This window comes from Miniopterus natalensis, chromosome 14, assembly GCF_054644295.1.
Source record: "Miniopterus natalensis isolate mMinNat1 chromosome 14, mMinNat1.hap1, whole genome shotgun sequence".
Lineage (NCBI taxonomy): Eukaryota > Metazoa > Chordata > Mammalia > Chiroptera > Miniopteridae > Miniopterus > Miniopterus natalensis.
This window is the reverse complement of record NC_142094.1, coordinates 50,014,856-50,032,072: the sequence shown is the minus strand read 5'-3', so window position 1 is coordinate 50,032,072 and position 17,217 is coordinate 50,014,856. Positions and strand designations below refer to the sequence as shown.

The 17,217-nt window shown below is 48.7% G+C and overlaps 1 protein-coding gene across 16 annotated transcripts in view; it reads right to left on the bottom strand.

The window, feature by feature from the left end:
* TCF7L2 (transcription factor 7 like 2) overlaps window positions 1-17,217 on the bottom strand; it is a 186,496-nt gene that overhangs the window by 3,246 nt on the left and 166,033 nt on the right. For 4 of the 16 annotated variants that reach the window (XM_087823944.1, XM_087823947.1, XM_087823946.1 and 1 more), the window contains 7 exons: window positions 16,871-16,957; window positions 12,099-12,239; window positions 11,388-11,547; window positions 10,875-10,982; window positions 6,171-6,219; window positions 5,543-5,593; window positions 4,216-4,288 (listed from right to left, as the gene is read on the bottom strand). In XM_087823944.1, the coding sequence (XP_087680070.1) occupies window positions 4,216-4,288; window positions 5,543-5,593; window positions 6,171-6,219; window positions 10,875-10,982; window positions 11,388-11,547; window positions 12,099-12,239; window positions 16,871-16,957 (669 nt within the window). The remainder of the gene's footprint in view (window positions 1-4,215; window positions 4,289-5,542; window positions 5,594-6,170; window positions 6,220-10,874; window positions 10,983-11,387; window positions 11,548-12,098; window positions 12,240-16,870; window positions 16,958-17,217) is intronic. The other 12 variants (XM_087823945.1, XM_087823948.1, XM_087823950.1 and 9 more) reach the window with 4 other exon arrangements.

Here is a 17,217-nt window from a genome sequence, read left to right as displayed (position 1 = left end):
GACCTTCGGGCCTGGGTTACCCTGGCTCGTTTTTGGGTTCTTTCTTGCCCTGTACCAGCACCAGACCGTCCCTTTTCTACTTCCTGTCACATAAGGCATCGGAAGAAGGAAGCAGAGCCCCTCTGGCTCCCCATCAAAGCTTGGGGAAATCAAGACACCGAGCGTGTGACCTCGAAGCTTCCCCTACGCTTAAGCCCAGTCCGCTGGGAGAGCGCTGGGCAGGAAAGGCGATCCTGGATCGACCCGGTCCTGCAGATGCAGGGGAAGTGCTGGTCTAAGGAGAACACAGTCAGGCAGCAGCGACGAGCGCTGACGACACCCCGTGTGAGAACAGTGTGTGAGCGCCGGCCGGCTTTCCATCGCTGGAAAGCAGCTAAGATGCCGCCTGGGGTGAGGCAACCACTGCCAGGTGTCCCCGGCCACTGGGAGGAAGGGGGTGTAATGAGTTCCTCCTGGGGTCTGTGCCCCAGAGCGGTCTGATCATGCCCCGGAGTGCGTGGGGTGTGGGCCCGGCGAGATGGCGGGAGGGGGGGAGGATGGGAGGGGACGTGCTTGGTCTTCCTTCAGGGTCTATCCATCCTGCCTCTGGGTCAGAAGGAACTCTAGGGGAGTGGGGACGGTCCCCCTCACCTTCACTCAAACCGACACGGTTCCTTTCTCTCCTCTGGGACAGACTGAAATATAGACTGTGGTCCCTCCTCACTCCCACCCCAGAAGCCCAAGAGAAATAATTAAGCCCCTCAGAGTTTTAAACCACCTTAGCCTGCAGATCAAAACATGCTCCAAAAACTAAGAGGTCCATGCATTTTAAAAATGGGAGAAGGGAGGAGGGAGGGGAGTTGGGGGGGGGCATAAGCAACATGGAGAAAGCAACAGGGAGAAATGACAGGGGGGAGAAAGGGAGAGAGAAAGGGGACAACAGGAAACAAGGAATGACGTCAGGCAGCATTCCATGTTCTACCAGGGCAGAGGGGAAAGATGGGAGAAGCAACTTGGTGGGCTCCAAACAGAATCTTGTTAAAAATGTCCTCCAATGTCAAGAAAAATTAGAAACCCTGTGTGGCGAGGGAGGAGCCCTGATTGGCCAGGAGCGTTTCTGGTGCTCCCTCCCCGCTCCCCCCCGCCCTCCCGTGTGTATCGTGGGGACGTGTGGGGGCACTGTGAACACGGGACATGAGGACTATGCATGACAGGTGCCGCTCCTTCTAACAGGTGGCTGAGCAAACGGCAGTGAGAACACACACTCCTGATGGGCCGGAAAATGCCTCGTTTTGCAACTTTTCTTTTTTTATTAACGCATCCTGTCCTAGTGATTTAGCACCGAGCCAGATCCTGGCAAAGTAAAGAGGGAAAAACGGACAAAACCCATCCTCTTACCCCCCACAACCCGCCCCAGGCTCCATCTCCAATCAAGGGGCAGCCTCTTAAAAATCCGTTTTTTAGCTCCTGATGGGTTTATTTGGAAGGGAAAAAAAGTTCTCCCTGATCCTGTTTTGGAGTTTCACCCTTAAAAGAGCAGCAATGTATCTGCTAGCAGCTTTCGGGGTATGAAAATCAGCTCCCCAAAGGAGAAAAGCGGGCACCAGGAGCCCAGGAATGACGAGGGGCCTCAGCATCCACAGCAACACGCTGACGGGCGGCCGCTCAAAGCTGCACGTCAGGAGATCGCGTTTACGAGGCAGCTACAAAGGCCTTCCGTTGTTTTTGTTTTGGGTAAAAATGTGAAAATTCTAGCCTCTGAGGAAGATGCCACACCGTGGCTTTAAGCAAGGTGCAGCTGCGTCTGAGAAGGGAATGTCCGTCCAGTCAAGGTTAGTAACGGCAACTTTCACCAAAAAAAAAGAAAACAAAAAGAGCCAAGTCCAACTCACAGCAACTGCTTCCAAACCAAAAAGGGGTTCACAAACCACCACTCACCTCCCACGAATGAAATGCACAAACAGGCAACAAACCCCGCTGCGAGGTGCACATGGTGTCATCCATACTTTCTACAGATCGGGGGAAGCCCTCCCTTAGGGTGGACCCTGGGGTTAGCTCAGCCTTGGCCATGGCAGGACATCTCAGAACGGGATCCCCCAGCTAGTGATCTTCCCACTCGGCACAAATAAAACCCTGGCACAAACTCCCTGCCTGGGTAATTAGGGTAAGCAGGGTTCCTGTCTTCCGGGCTGGTCCTAATTAAATACCTAACATCTCTGGTAAACATCATGAATCCCTTTTCTGTAGCATAGAGAAGACCCCGGGACTGTGTGTGGAAAGGACATTTGTCACCTCCGGGAAAACTGCCATCTTGCAGAATGGCTGAGAATCCCTGAGAACCCCTCTCCTGCTAGTGTTCACCTGAGGCCCCCCCATTCTCACTCAGTGGGTGGGGAGTGGCCTGGGGAGTTCCCTCTCCATCAAGACTCTCGGGCCCTCTCTCCCCTACGGGTGTGGTCCACGCCAGGCACTGCTCCAGTCTCTTGTAAGGCACCGGGAGGGGGAGGGGACACAGGAGAGTCGTGGGCATGCACGTGATGGGATGGACGTCTGATCTAACGTCTAAACACGGAACACATGGCGAAGGTATGGCAGAGAGGGACACGTGACAAGGGAGGCACTACAAACAGAAAAGCGTGTTTGGGTGTTGAGATACCTACCATCATAATATTCCAAATTCAAAGACTGCTTGTATCAGAACAAAGAAACAACAAATTTAACCAAGGTGGTCATTAAAGGAAAGGAAATGAGACAGGAACTAGCTGGTATCCCTCCACCAAGAAGGAAGTACCTACGCCTTCCCTGAGATCATAGGTTGGATGGAAGCCTGCAGGTGGAACCCGAGTGTTTGATCTGGACACTTCTGGTTCATTTTGGAACCAACGCTCTCTCTCCCTCTCTCTCTCTCTCTCGATGTGTGTGTTTTCCAGCCTGCAGGCCAGCAGAACCGCGCTATGGGCCCGCAGGCCTCACGTTGCAGCCCTTTCGGCTGGTGCATGCCAGTCAATGCCACGCTTCCTTGCAGCACTGTAAGACAATGTCAGCTAGCCAACCTCCTCTGTACACAGATGTGGTTTTTTAACATAAAACAAAACAACAAAACCAAACCAAAAAAAGCCTGCCCCAGAGCACTTCTCCGAGTGTCTTGACTCCTAGTGCACAGGAATGCTACTGCTGCCAATCTTAGTTCCCTCGATGCTCAGCACACAGGCCACGGAAGCACTCGCAGGGCTGGGCCTGTTTCCGGATGCTGGCTTTCAAAGCCAAGGGGCAAGTGTCTGTCCTGGTCTGTCAGGGTTGCGGTCTAGGCCCTACCACCAGGGTTATGTTATTTGTAAGAGGAGAGGGGGGGAAGAGAGGAAGAGAAAGTGGGGAGAGCATAAAATTAGCAGGGAAATTTTGAAGAGTGAGGATCATTAGTCATTGATGCCAGTGCGGGGTAGGTGGGAACAGGGTCCAAAATATAGTGACACACTAAGGTACCAGAAGGACAGAGCGCTTTGATTTTTCCCAAAGGCCTCGCAGTGGTCATATACCTGCACGGTTTGCACCATAAAGTCTGTCGGTCAAGCCCGAACAGTGCCCGACACTTCTTTGGAGTATTTGCATCTGTTAGCATAAGGTAAACACAAAAAATACAACACAATGGTGGGTCGTGCTCAGTTGGATGTGAACTCTCAGCTACAGCTGACTTGTCTTCTAACATCACCTCCGCTCTACTGATTGTCTTCCCTCACCAAGGACATGAGAGGAAAGGACTTCTATGAGTCAAAAGAAAAAAATAAAATAAAACGATAAAAACACACACACACAGAAAACAACAACAACCAGAAACCAAAAAACAACAAGGGGAAAAAATAAATAAAAACAGAGAGAGAAGAGGAGGGGGGAAGGTGACGTTGTTGGCGTCTACACCTAGGCCAGGGTTACGGTGGATGTCACTGGGCCCCCATCCCGGGCTGTCATGAGGAAGGGGGCTGGCAGGCAACGTTCCCTGGGAGGGGCGTGCTGGGGTTTGCTGTCGCTGACCGAGGAGGCACAGTGATGCTGTTTTACAGTGGCATTTGGCTAGCAGCAGCGGGGGAACAAGCACATCCCTCACAGAGCAGTGTCCCGCGCCCTCGTGTCTCCTAAGATCCACACACAGAGCTACAAAGCGACAGGCCAGAGAGGGGGAAAAAGACCGAAAGGACCAGCTGCAAACCAGCACAGCGAATCTGGGAAATCTATACACACCTGCAAGGGCCGCACCAGTTATTCTGTTGATCAAGGCCAAAGCGCGCTCGGCATTTCTTAGGAGCGCTCAGGTCTGAATGAGTTCAAGAGAGAAGCGAGCAGAGAGGAGGGAGAGAGAGGGAGAGAGGGAGAGAGGGAGGGAGAGAGGGAGGGGGGAGAGAAAGATACAAATAAGAAAAAAATAAAAATAAAAAAGGGAATAAATCAATGACCTGGTTACTAATTACAAAATATCGACTTTCGATTTTTAACTTTCTTTAATTAAAAAAAAAAAAAAAAAAAAAAGGTAAAAAAATCACATTCTTATTCAACTTGTGAAATTAGCTGTTGCAAATAAAGCTGCAGTATCCCTTCATTAAGGACTGTCTCAGATTCGGTTCGAGCTGATAAAGGGAAGTTGGATACCGAACAACTAGCTTTTAAATAATAGACTTTTCCACTTTTGGTTCTGCTTTCTTTTTTTTTCTTTTTTTCTCTCAATTTGTTTTTCTTGAAGAAGAAAATAAAGCAAAGGAGGGAATTAAGTTTGTAACATGCTTTTTTCTTCTCAGAGGACAACAGTTTAAAAAAAGAAAACCACTACAAATAAAAACAGAACAAAATGAAACAAAACAGAAAGAAATAAAGAAAGAAAAGGGTTGTGGTAACTGGGATATTGCAGCTTTTGGGATGTCCGTCTTTCCTTTTTAAATCTACGCTCATTAATATTAAGAGAGGAACAGATGAAGGTAAACAGGCGATGTCAATGAGCTGTGAAGGGTTAGTGAGAAGCTCATAGCAGCATTTAAGCAGGTGCAGTCAGTAAAATGCTAGTGGGCTTGCAAATCATGAGCAGGAAAGCAAAGGAAGAAAAAAAACTAAAATAAAAAAAAGCAAAGGAAAAAATAATCATACTGCGGATGCATGCTTGCGTGAGAAAACTTAGTGGGAGCAATGAAAAAAAAATGCCATTAGATTAAGGAGGTTTATTACTGAATTCCTTCCATTTTTTTTTTTTTTTTCCAACCAGTCTCTTTTAAAGAAATACTGCATATTCAATTTGCACAGTTAGTTCAATTCTAGATCACTGTCATCACTGCTTAAACAACTGTTATGGGAAAAATAAATAAACAAACAAAGCAAAAGTTAAGTTAAATTAAAAAAAAAATAAAACAACAAAAGCAACTGAAAAAAATAATATTCTACCGAAACATATAAAACCGAGTAGATGGTCATTTTAAAGAATGTTCAAATGTCATACGTGTTTCATGTTAATCAAACTATAATGGCAAGAAAAATTAAAAAACAGTTTAGCAACTATGTTAACGACTCAAAATGACATTAGCACCTGTAATCGGAGGAAGTGAAAGGCAAGGATTTAGGAAACATTCGCTGTGTTCTGAAAAAAAAGAACAAATTATACAAAGCCTTCAAAATGTTTTTGTTGTTTGTAAAAGCCTGGCCTTCTCCACGGGACCTCTGAGATTGCCTATGCAGTATTTCTAATTTCCTCTAGCGAATGGCAAACCTCCTTAATTTAAGTCGGGTGCAATTTACCACTGTAAAGGCATGCATCGGAACATTCGGGAACAGCCCGGTTAACGTCCACCGCTCACACACCCCCCTGCTGCTCCCCGAGCCCCTCCCGCCCCTGCTCAGACACACACAGAAGCAGCAGACTGTACACACCCCGCACAGGCATGCCTACCGCTCTCCAGTTACAGGCTCTACAGTTATTTCAGAACACATTCCGCTAGAATTACAATGTGCTTTTCATGCAACAATAAATGTTACTAGCTTTAAAAGGGCAGTCACGAAGCAATTAATTAAAATGCATAAACAAAAAGGCTGGCTAGATGGGTTCCCCGCAATGTCCTGGCCTTGAGCTGCTCCTGCCTCCCCCGCCCCCGCCCGAAGCCTAAGGTAAGAGTGGGCCTCGGCGCGCCGCGCCTCCCTCGCCCATCCCTCCGGCTTACCGTTGGTCTCCCCGGGCTGCTTGTCCCTTTTCCTCTTCTTCTTCTTCCCCTAGAAAAACAGGTGAAACACAGGGAATTATTTCAAGAAACGCAGGGGAGGCGGCGGCGGGCTCACCTGGAAAGGAGGCGGGAGGCGGCCAGCAGACGCCCGCCACCCACACCGGCCACCTGAGTGTGTCCAACCCCCGCCCGCTTTAACCCAAACGCCCGAATGAGCTGAGGGCCAGCTGGAGGGACACCGGCCCAGCAGGAGACACGAAGGAATCGATGGGGCTAGGAGACGTCTTCCCCACACACCACATCCGTCCTCAAACCCGACCCGGAGCATCTGATTCCAGAAAAGGGGTGAGGAAGACTCGGAGGTGCGGACAGGCAGGGCTGGGAGGGGTCCAGGAGCCCAGCGCCGCAGAACAAATGAATGTTGTTGAGATAGCTGTGGGGACTTAGAGCCTCCTGCTTCATTGGAATCTCTTATCAAGGCCAAAAGGTCGTCATTCTGAATCAAAAATTTAAAAGCTGAAGTAGGGGCTTTTCTTAGAGCTGTAGCATGGGCCTCAGTTTTAAAGACAGAAGGGGGAATTGAAAAAGGCGAAATAGAACCAGAAATCATCTGAGCTCCTTTTAAAACTGCTGAGTGGACACCCACAAAAGAGGGGACGCTGTCTCCATTCCCCTCTTATATCATGATTTTAACACTCCTAGTAGTAACAGCTAACATTTATTGAGCACATACTAGGTGCCAGCCATGATCCTAAGTGTGCCGTGTCTATTGACTCATTTACCCTCACACAATCCTACGCAGCAGGTATTATCACCATTCCAATTTTACAGAGAAGAAAACTGAGGCACAGAGGGGCTGGCTCCATAACCTTCCTGAGATCATAAAGCTAGCAAATGGGCAGGCAGGGCCAGAATGGGAACTCCAGCAGTCTGGGCTCTGCAGCCCCCGCCTGCGGCGCTATGCGACCAGCAGTTAATGCCCTGCCTCTGAGGACGGTTTGTCATTGGTTACGGGTGACGCCGAGCACGGAGTCACTCTCGATCTCCAACCTCACCCTCCGTGAAACCCCGACAGTGTGCTTGTGGCTGTGGCTGGGAGCTCTGATCTGAGCTATTTCTCCTCACCTCATTAGTGCCAGAGCTATTCAGTTAGCTGCCTGGTACAGAGGAAATGTCACAAACAAAAGGCAGGGTCTCACATCTCCATGTTCTGAACATCTGCACACTACCTTTGCCTAGAGGTTCTCGGGGCATGCTGACATCAAGTCCAGAAGAGAAAAGAATGGTGACAGGTAGAAAACTGGAGAAGGCACAAGGCCTGCGAGGAGAAACTCAGGGTGGAGAGCCCACAGTTGCGGCTGTATCTGAGGGCAGGCAGCCCACTGTTTGAGAGAGAGCCCCTTACTCAGATCTCAGGCCTGTACCACTTGGGAATTTGTCTTGGCCTTCAGTTCAGTGTTTCTACTGGAAACATTTTATGTTCCTAGAATATAATGGGAGGGAGGGAGGAGTTCGTGTGCCTTCTTGAGCCTCAGTAGCTGTCTTCATGTCTGTGACTGCCTTGTCTAAGGAGCAAAGTGCCACCTGGCCACCCTGGAACAGGCAGGAGGGTCCTGTTGCAGTTTATTTAGGAGCCTGAAGTGAGAACTCGGCTGGGCTCGGTGGCATCCGCATGCACATCCCCAAGGGCTCCTCAGTCACCTTCGACACCATGTTCGCCCACTGCCGATCTCTTGCAATACAGTCTAAAAGGCAGCTGAAAATTCCACTGCCCGTGGGAAGCTGTCAATTTGGGACAGATAACCGAGATGTTCACGACTGAGGAAACGATCATTCAGACTAAAGACTTCTAAAGGACAGGGACATGAAGAAACTTAATAAACACTACTTAGTGAAGAGGGAGATGCGTCTCAAGAAAGGCGGATACTTCATCGTCTCTTTAAGTTTAACAACAACAAAAAAAGAGCCCTAAAATATGGTGAGGGGGAGAAAAAACTCAAGATGCACAAATAGCCTAGGATTTCTCTCCTTACCTAATCTAGAGGAGCTAAAAGGAATCGTGTTCTAATCCAGTGCCAGGATTAGACATCACTATCAGACCCACATGTTTTCTCCTGTGCTCAGAATGTGCCGCTTCCGACAGCCCCAATGGGACTGTTTCCCTCAGTTCTACTTTGCTGAGCTGGCGACAAGAAAGGCTCTGTCACCATCAGCTGGAAAGGTAGGACTGTGAAAGAGGCATGAAGCTAGCTCAGAAAGTTTTCCTGAAGAACCTTTTGGATTTTATAATGACCAAAGAAATTTATATAAACTTCTACGCCGAGTCAGTTAAAAAAAATACAAGTTTATACCACAATCAAATTCATAAAAGCTCTAAGTCTTGATTCTTGCTCCACAGACTGTTTCCTGGGGGAAGGAAGGAAGGAAGGGAGGGAGGGGAGGAAGGGGGGGGAGGGAGGGGTGACATCCTATATTCATACCCATGAGTAATGTGCCATTGAGATAGAAATCTGACAGCACCACTGACAAGAGATGAAGCTCCCAGAGCTCCAAATCCATATCTACCTCTAAACTTTCAAGTCTTATCAGGGCTTCCCTTCCTACACCAAACTCTGAGCTAAAGTCATTTCAGATGCCTCATGGACCTTCTAAAACCTAGAAAGCACTTCACAAAAAGCCTCGGGCGATACCTTATCTAACCAAGTCAGTAATGGAACAGTTTGGAAGCTGTCACAAAGTCGGCCTTGCACCTTTGCGCAGACTTCACCTGCACAACCCACATGTACTAGCCCACAGAGTAAATAACACACACTAGAGTTGTGCAGTGCAGGTTCTGCAGAGCCGTACATGAAGGCCCTATGACTCAAGACACCTGCTGGGGACATGACTCTCTACTAGCTGGACTCCTCTTGTGGCACTGTTCTAGATTACTCCAAGAACTGGCTCTGTAGCAGGTAGAAGCTGGAGCTGAACTCTAAGGACTTCTGACCCGAAACCAGGAGAGCAGTTGTCCTGAAAAGCTCTGCCTCCAGGTCGTGTGTGTGTGTGTGTGTGTGTGTGAGAGAGAGAGAGAGAGAGAGAGAGAGAGAGAGAGAGAGAGCGAGCAAGAGAGCATGCGCACAGCAAGCCTGTGGGAGAGAGTCACTTTCTATGCTCTTCCATCCAGCTCCAGAAGAGAGGCCTCCCCACCGCACACATACTGAGGACACAAGGAAAGGCCCCATGCCGTTCAGACCCTGTATGTGACCATTTGTGAGTGACAAGGGCTCTGAGCAGAGCCGCTGAGCCATGGAGAGAGAGAGGTACTAGCATTAACTCTGGTTTCACCTCCCAGGAGGAATATAGTCCAACACAGCCAGCTCAGGGTGGTGGGACCGAAGGGAAGATGGGTGGGTGGGTGGGAGCATATGGGAGTTGAGCCCAAAGGTCTCGGTTCTCCATTCTCCCTCACCCACACCATGAAGAGCAGGCAAGCACGTGTGCAAAGGCGCCTTCCCCCAGGTCTCACGTGCTCCTGCAGATCATGTGACTTGTTGATGGCAACTGAGTTAGAGAAGGTAAATGTGTCTGATTCAGCTCAGAATCCCCACAATACCATGTGCACAGTGAGTGCCACCAGCAATGGCTGAATGGATCTCGCATACAGAGTGAGAGTCTTCACCACGGAGGATGTCCACGGAGTCAGGGCAGGCGCACTGACGTGAAAAAACCGTCGGTGGCTCCAGGACACCGACAAGGAACAGGACGAGGAGCCTGTTGCTGCATTAAGATCAGTTTTGTTCCACCACCCCCTAAAAGTGGGTGGTAAAAATCATTTCACATAACCAAACACTATGTAATAAAGTATCAGGCAAAAAAAGAGACATTTCATCCCCCTAGAAAGGACAGACAGCCTAGGCCTTGAGCTAACGGGCAAAACCGAGAGGGAGAAAGCACAGCGAGGGGTGGGGACAGAGGCCCCAGAGGACTGCGTTTATGGGAGAAGAGTCGTGAGTGTCACAGCCATTGCAATTAGTAAAAACAAAACAAACAAAAAACCCATCCGACAGTGTATTCTAAAGCCCAGGAGAGGAAATCAGGCATATTCTGCAGCCAACAGAGTCGAGGAACACATCTAGCACACAAGACACACCCTTTCGCCCACCCTCGCTGGGTTCCCGCCAAAGAATGACTTCTACTGGCTGCTTTCAGGGATATTCCCATCATGCCCCTCTCAGGATGAACGAGGCTCCCAACTTCTATTGCACCAAAGACTAAGGCAATTGTTTCGATTTTCCCTCTTATGGGTGAAGACCCTGCTGGAAGATCTGCGAGGAATTAAACTCTCTCCCTCCACCCACCCACTTCCTCGGGAGGCCACCCCAGGGACCACTGCTGAGAAGCAGAGAAGCCCCAGTGGAAGTATCCTAGAGCCCTGTCTCTTCAAAGACATGGGGCAAGAAGGCATGGACACCCCCAAACGGGCCTCAGGGGTCCCGAGCTGGAACGCTGGGACAGCAGCCTCCTCCCTCCTCCCTGAATGCTGACGGAGCCACACTGGGGGCCTCGGAGCCTGGTGCTAGGACGAGGAGCTGACGGTCCCAGCAGAGGCAGCCTGAATGGCTCTGAGGCTTGACTCAAGTTGGCAGCCAGAGTTCCCTTCGTCCACGTGGACGTCCAGCTCCCGCCCACAGACTCTAGTCCCGAGGAAAAAGATCCACCTACGTAGTTATCCCGTGCGGACCAGCCGGGGTACAGCTGCATGTGAAGCTGTCGCTCCTTCCGGGCCAGCTCGTAGTATTTTGCTTGCTCTTCTCTCGACAGCGCGTGCCACTGGAGGGGGAATGGGGGGAGGGGGGGGGGACAGAGAGACATGCAAAAACATCACCAACTACACTGCGGCTGGGGGGGTGACTGAGGCTCCTTTTCAGACGAGTCCATCAGAAATCGTCTGCGGGGTCCTGGCACTAACAAGAGTGCCCAGGCGGAACATAAGCTGTCGTCATGATAGCCCATCATTTGCCCTCTCTCTGGGGGTGGGGGGAGATCAGGGCTGTGGCTGTTCCGAACGTCATTTGAATGTGGAGCGACTGGCCTGACTGCAGGGAGGCCACTGAAGGAGTCACAGTGTGGCTGAAGGAAAGGACCGTCCAAGCAAATGGGGATGGGGACACCTGGTCACCCCACCTGCTGTCTCCTGGTCCACTGCCCCCTCTCCTCCCGGGGGGAGCCACCTACCCTCCGACCCAGGATCTGGTTGATGGCCGCGCTCTCTTTCAACGTGCACTCGGCGACCACCTTTGCTCTCATTTCCTTCATATACAACATGAACGCATTAAGAGGCTTCTTTATGTGGGGCTTCTTCTTTTCTTCTTCCTTTTTGGAGTCCTGATGCTTTCTGGATGCAGACAAAACAGACACACACAACCCAATGACCCACCGCGAGGTTCAACGTCGCGCACGGCACAGGGCCCCCCGGGGGTTCAACGCCCAAACCCAGCAGCTCTGAGGGAAAAGCGCGCTCCTGCTTCTGGGCGTCCCCGCCCTGGGAAATGCCACAGACACGGCTGGGGACAGGTGGCTTCTGTAATCTTGAGTTTCACACACACAGCTGTCCCGGGCTGAGGGGAAAGCACCTGTGGCCGCCTCCACCTGGCGGCACCTCGTGCTTACAGGACAGAGCTCCAAAGGCCCAGTGACAGGGTTAGGGACAGGGACATGGCTGCAAATCCCAGTCCAGCCACATACACAAAAGGACTCGTCTTCTACGCCATCCCGGGCATGTCCTCCCCGTTTCTATGAGTCCAGAGCCCACGCGAGCTGGGCACCTGCCGGAATCGCACACAGCACGCCAGCCCTGGACAGAACCGCCACCCAGGAGCCACTTGCCAGCAGCCACAGGCTCAGCGCAGTGGCAAAGGAGAAAGGGATCGGAAGAGCGACACTCACGAGCTGTGGAGGGAGCCGACGTCACTCTGGGAGGATTCCTGTTTGACTGTTGGCGTGACGATGGCCGGGTGGGGGATGCCGGTCGTATGGAGAGTGTGATGTGGTGGGACCATATGGGGAGGGAACCTAGAAGACAGAAAGCTGTGTAAATCGTCAGAATCAAAATGAATGAATGGGGAGGGATGTGTACACACAATAAAAAAATGAAAAAAGCAAAAAGCACGTAACACCCACATGAAAGCAACACAAGGCATATGAAACCCGTCAGCATTAATTAGCGATAAATTAAACATAACGATTCTCATAATGTCATTAAAGCCAATCTTCCCCTTCATTACGGTTACTGACAGGAGACGTTATGATTTTTAACATCTTTAGCAAAAGACAAATTTAACTGATGTACTTGGGCGGCAAGTAGGCTTGAATGACCTGTTGGAGATCACACATCCAAGTGTTTTTTGAGGTGTTATTAGTGGCATCTAAGGAGACAATTTCCTAAGTCCTAATCGGCACCAGAATGAAAGGTGAAGTCTTTTGTTGCATATTGACAGCTAAATAAAATATTAATGTGGCTGACGTATACGCACGTTTCTGACAATGCTGCACAGGCCTCATTAGGCCTCATTCTGCTGATGGGAGTGCAATGCAATTTTTGTTTTTCTTTTGCTGCTGTGCCCCCATCGTTTTGACAGGAATGGGAGACAGTGAGGCAGAAAGATGGAGAAAGTTCCAAATATCCCTATTTGGTTGTCACCGTAAGTCACATTTTCAATAAGTTTGCATCTTCTCACGGAAAGATGCAAAAACAAAAAGCACTATTCTGCACACACAGATACAGCTTTGAATTCTGATTTGTAGGCTGTTTCCTTCTCCAAATTTCTAGGATTCCTAAATTACTTTTACTTAAGACACTGCCTGTGCATTAACCTCCTGAATGGTTACCGAAAGTGTAAATAAAGATAATAAGGTTTGTGTTGTCTCCTCTGATGCTGTTTATTCTTAGGAGAAGTCCTTGGAAACAGTTTACGCCCTGAATTGGCATTTCCCAACCATGCAAACTAGCCGGGACATAAAGAGCTAATTTCAAAATACTCTTGGCCCAAACTGCACACTGACAACCGGATCAGACAAACAGCTTTCACGTTTTCTGGTATGTGTGGTGTCACTGTCACCTGTACTGGGTCACAACAACACCCTTCCTACAGCAACATGTGGTCAGTCCTCAAAATCATCGATAGCTTCTGAGACTTAACTAAAACCACATACAGCAAAACCAATTTTACCACAGGCTGATTGATATAAGTAAGAGTGAGGTTACCATGGCATCTCATCAATGTTCTAGCACAATGAAGAAAAGAAATTTAAAGAAAAGATGTTACTTGAGGACCTGCTGCAGACTACTGTAGAGAAAGGCAGGGCAAGGGGCGAAAAGGGCAGAACCTGGAAAGAAAACAAAACGGCCGACTTTGGGCTCCCACTTGCCACGGTTATGCAGGTGAGCAGAGGGCGAGGGGGACCCAGATCAAGCAACTGTGGCTTTCTCAATAAATCCAAACCAAAACAGTCCCGCGCGTCATCCAGCAGTGACAACCTACTCTTCAGGAAGCCGATTCTGGTGGGAGGTGGTGCTAACGAGGGTTTATCACACCAGTTTTCAAAACGACTCTACATTTATTTACAAGGCTCTTTCCATAGGTAGATTGGAAGATGAAAGTAATTTCCATACAAAATGATGTAGCACATGTAAAGCTGAAAAATGATGAAAAATTAAAGTGCTAACTGAATCTGCCCAGAGCAACAGAGAAAATAGCAGTGCGCAGTGCAGGGGTCTTTGGCAGGGGCCCAGTCACAGCGGACGCGCGACTCAGAAATCCCACTCCCACGTGGCCCTCTCCCGCCTCTGCCTTTACTAATGTCGGCCAGTGCCGCAGTTTGGTATGAATGCCGTGGTTCATAAAAATCATGCGAGTCCTTTTAGGGCTTAAAACAGAAAAGAAGAAAGAAAAGGAAACACCCTATGAGAGAGAGAGAGAGAGAGAGCAAGATAAAAACGTATGTGTACCAAATACCAGAGGGAGACACCACAGTTTTCGTACACTCTGGGCCGGTGAAAAATTTCCACTGAGCCATGAAGAACGAACTCTTCCAAGTTCAAACATCTACACACATCCTCATATGTCTGAAAGATGTACAGTAGAGACAGAGTATGTGTGTGTGTAGGGGGGGGCTCTATGCATACTTTCCTTAAGAAATTCCTTTCTACAGACAACTGTTTCATGAAATGCAATAAACACCCTAAAAATTCTAAGCAGCTCATTATATGCCCCCGTCTGCTTTTATGGCTCCAAGCCAGAATCTTAACTTGTTAAGGACAACTAATTTTTGTTTCTGGCTGTCTCAGGGGCTTCTCTCCTACTCACTCTCACTTTCCTTCACTGTTGACACGTTTCTGTTAACTGGATGTCATCTGCCGGCCTTGATTTTATGCACAAGCAGTAGGATGCACTTTCCTGTGCAACAATCCGGCTTTGAGTTGCATTAGGTTTGTCATTATCCTCTCATTTTCCCCCTTGCACTTGTAACATTTCATCTCTTCCTGCCTTATTTTTTGTGAGCCACGGTGCACCCACATTATGGTTTATACATGATCTCTCTCCCTTTGAAGTCGGCGGATTTCAGAGCCCGCTCTCGTCAGGAGAAGAGCCCTGCGCCAATTTAGCAGGCTGAGGGCCCGGAGCTCCAACATCTCAATCTAAAGGGGGTCACAGGGTGGCACAAGTGAGTGTCAGCAAGAGCTGTTTAATTGCCAATCTAGGCTTCTCCATGGTGTTTAAAGTATAATGACCCATCACTTAATTCTGAGAAGTCCTGGCCCCGCTGCTGAATAGAATGAATATCAAAGGGTGTTCTGGAACAGGGCAAGCTGCCTACATTTCCTATAACTGCCATAAGTATAATAGACCTATACTTCTGTCGCCCCATTACCACAATAATGTATTTAATTTGCTGTATACGCTTTTTAACTAGCCACCTTTCATAAGGCCTACCTGGGGAATCGCCGTCTCCCCCCTGCACCCGGAGCCCAACCTTTCCTCCCACCCTTCCCTTCCTCTCCTCCACCCCCCTCTGCCCACCAATAAATCATCCACTAACCTCCTAATGATAATTCAATCGATAAGCTTAACCCCAATTCCTATCCTGCGATTACTTCGCTGCTTTTAACCCCTGGAATGCACCGAGTAAACAAACATAAAGAACAATCAGGTGCATTATATAAATGCCGGATGGAGGGAGGGAGGTCGAGCTGCAGGTCCTGAGCTGCAGAAGCAGCATTTCTCCTGGGAGGCTCCCCATTCGTTCCCGGGCTTTGCGAGGCCGTGATGACATTACTGAACGAGCGCATTCTTCCTCTTCTCGCTGGAGAAGGGAACACAAGAGGATCCTCCTGCCTGACCCACGCTGGGGTGGCTCTGGGAACCAACATGACTGATCACACGTGGGAGACGGGGCTTGCTAACTGCCTGATATCCACGGCTTAGTTACAGACGTAGGACACGCCACAGTTGGTTTTTCCCAGCGCACGCGATTCTTCCTCTTTCCCTCACACAAATCGCTGTTCTTGTACGTAGGGAAAGAGGCATCTTGGCCTGTCTTTCCAGCCCTCCCTCTGGCCCTGGGTTCCCGTGTTGGCTACAGAGATTGGGGGAAGAGGCTGGGGTCGGCATCTTGGCCGTGTAATGTATGCTAATTGAATTATGTGCCATCATCAAAATGGATTAGTTGTTGCAGCCCATCAGGAAAGTCTAAACCTCCACCGATTTAATTAACTTGACTGAAAATCAGATGAACAGAAAATAAAACTATCATTAGGAGCAATTAGTGACTACTTAAACAGACTGCTGCCAACCAGTTTGTAAATAAACTAGCAGTCACTGAGAAATTAGCCAGAATTATTCAGAGGGAAGAAAAGGGGAGCATGGGATTAGAAAGACTTAGGTACACACATGCGGGTATGTGTGTACATACTGTATATGTATTTATACGCTTAAAGATACATGAATGCTTACACACACATGGTGTGTGTTTTTAACTTTCAAAGATTCAAAGCTGAGCAGGTCAATGCAGTAGCCACCAGCCACATGCGGCTACTGAGGACTTAAAATATGGTCAGTTCACCCTGAGATGTATTGTAAGTAGAAAATACACATCAGATTTCAACAACTAAGTACAAAAAACAATGTAAAATCTCATTCACAGTTGCTTTACAGGGATTAACAGGTTAGAATGATAATATTTGACTATACTGGGCTGAATAAAATATATTAAAAATAATTTCACCTGCTTTTTATAACTGCTTGTTAAATTTGGCTACTAGAAAACTTAAAATCCCATGTGTGACTCACCTTAATAGTAAAATTACCTCCACCCTTTCCTTCCTCACCAGTATAGGGCAACGGAGAAAGAGCTTCAAAAAAGCTCTGCATGTTCTAACTACTTCTTCCTGCCTTCTTAAACTCTTATAAACAAAACAAAACAAAAAAGTGTTCAACTGACTGACTCAAACATGTGACCTCGAAATTTCTCTATCGCTCACTTGAGAAGTTCAGGATAATTTTTCAGTATTTCCTAGGAGGAAAGCCTAACTCTAGATGGGTCTTATACCATCAGAACCTCAAGCTGCAGCAGGCCCTGGGTGGCCTGGTAGCAACGTAGACAACTCTCTGAGAAGTCACCCATGGCCTTGGGGGAAGGCCACCGTTCTGGGCACTCACCTGGACATGGAAGCGTTGACAGTCAGAGCTGTGGGGTAGGGGTGGCGGAATCCTCCTGTCGTGATTGGGTACACTGGCTGACCTTGCCTACAAAGAGGGGGGTACAGAGTGAGAGAGTGCCACCAAGGGTGGGGGTGGGGAAAGGAAACGGGAGAAAGGAGAAGCTCTCTGCACAGTAAGCTTTATTCTCATTTGATCAGAACAAAAATCTTGGGGATTGTACAGGAAGGATCAAAGGGAAGAAACACAGAACAATTTGAATGCCATAAATCTGATAGGAATGGCTAATTAAATTTTATAACCTCTGCTTATGTCAATAGAGACCCTCTCCCCAAGCTGAAACTAGG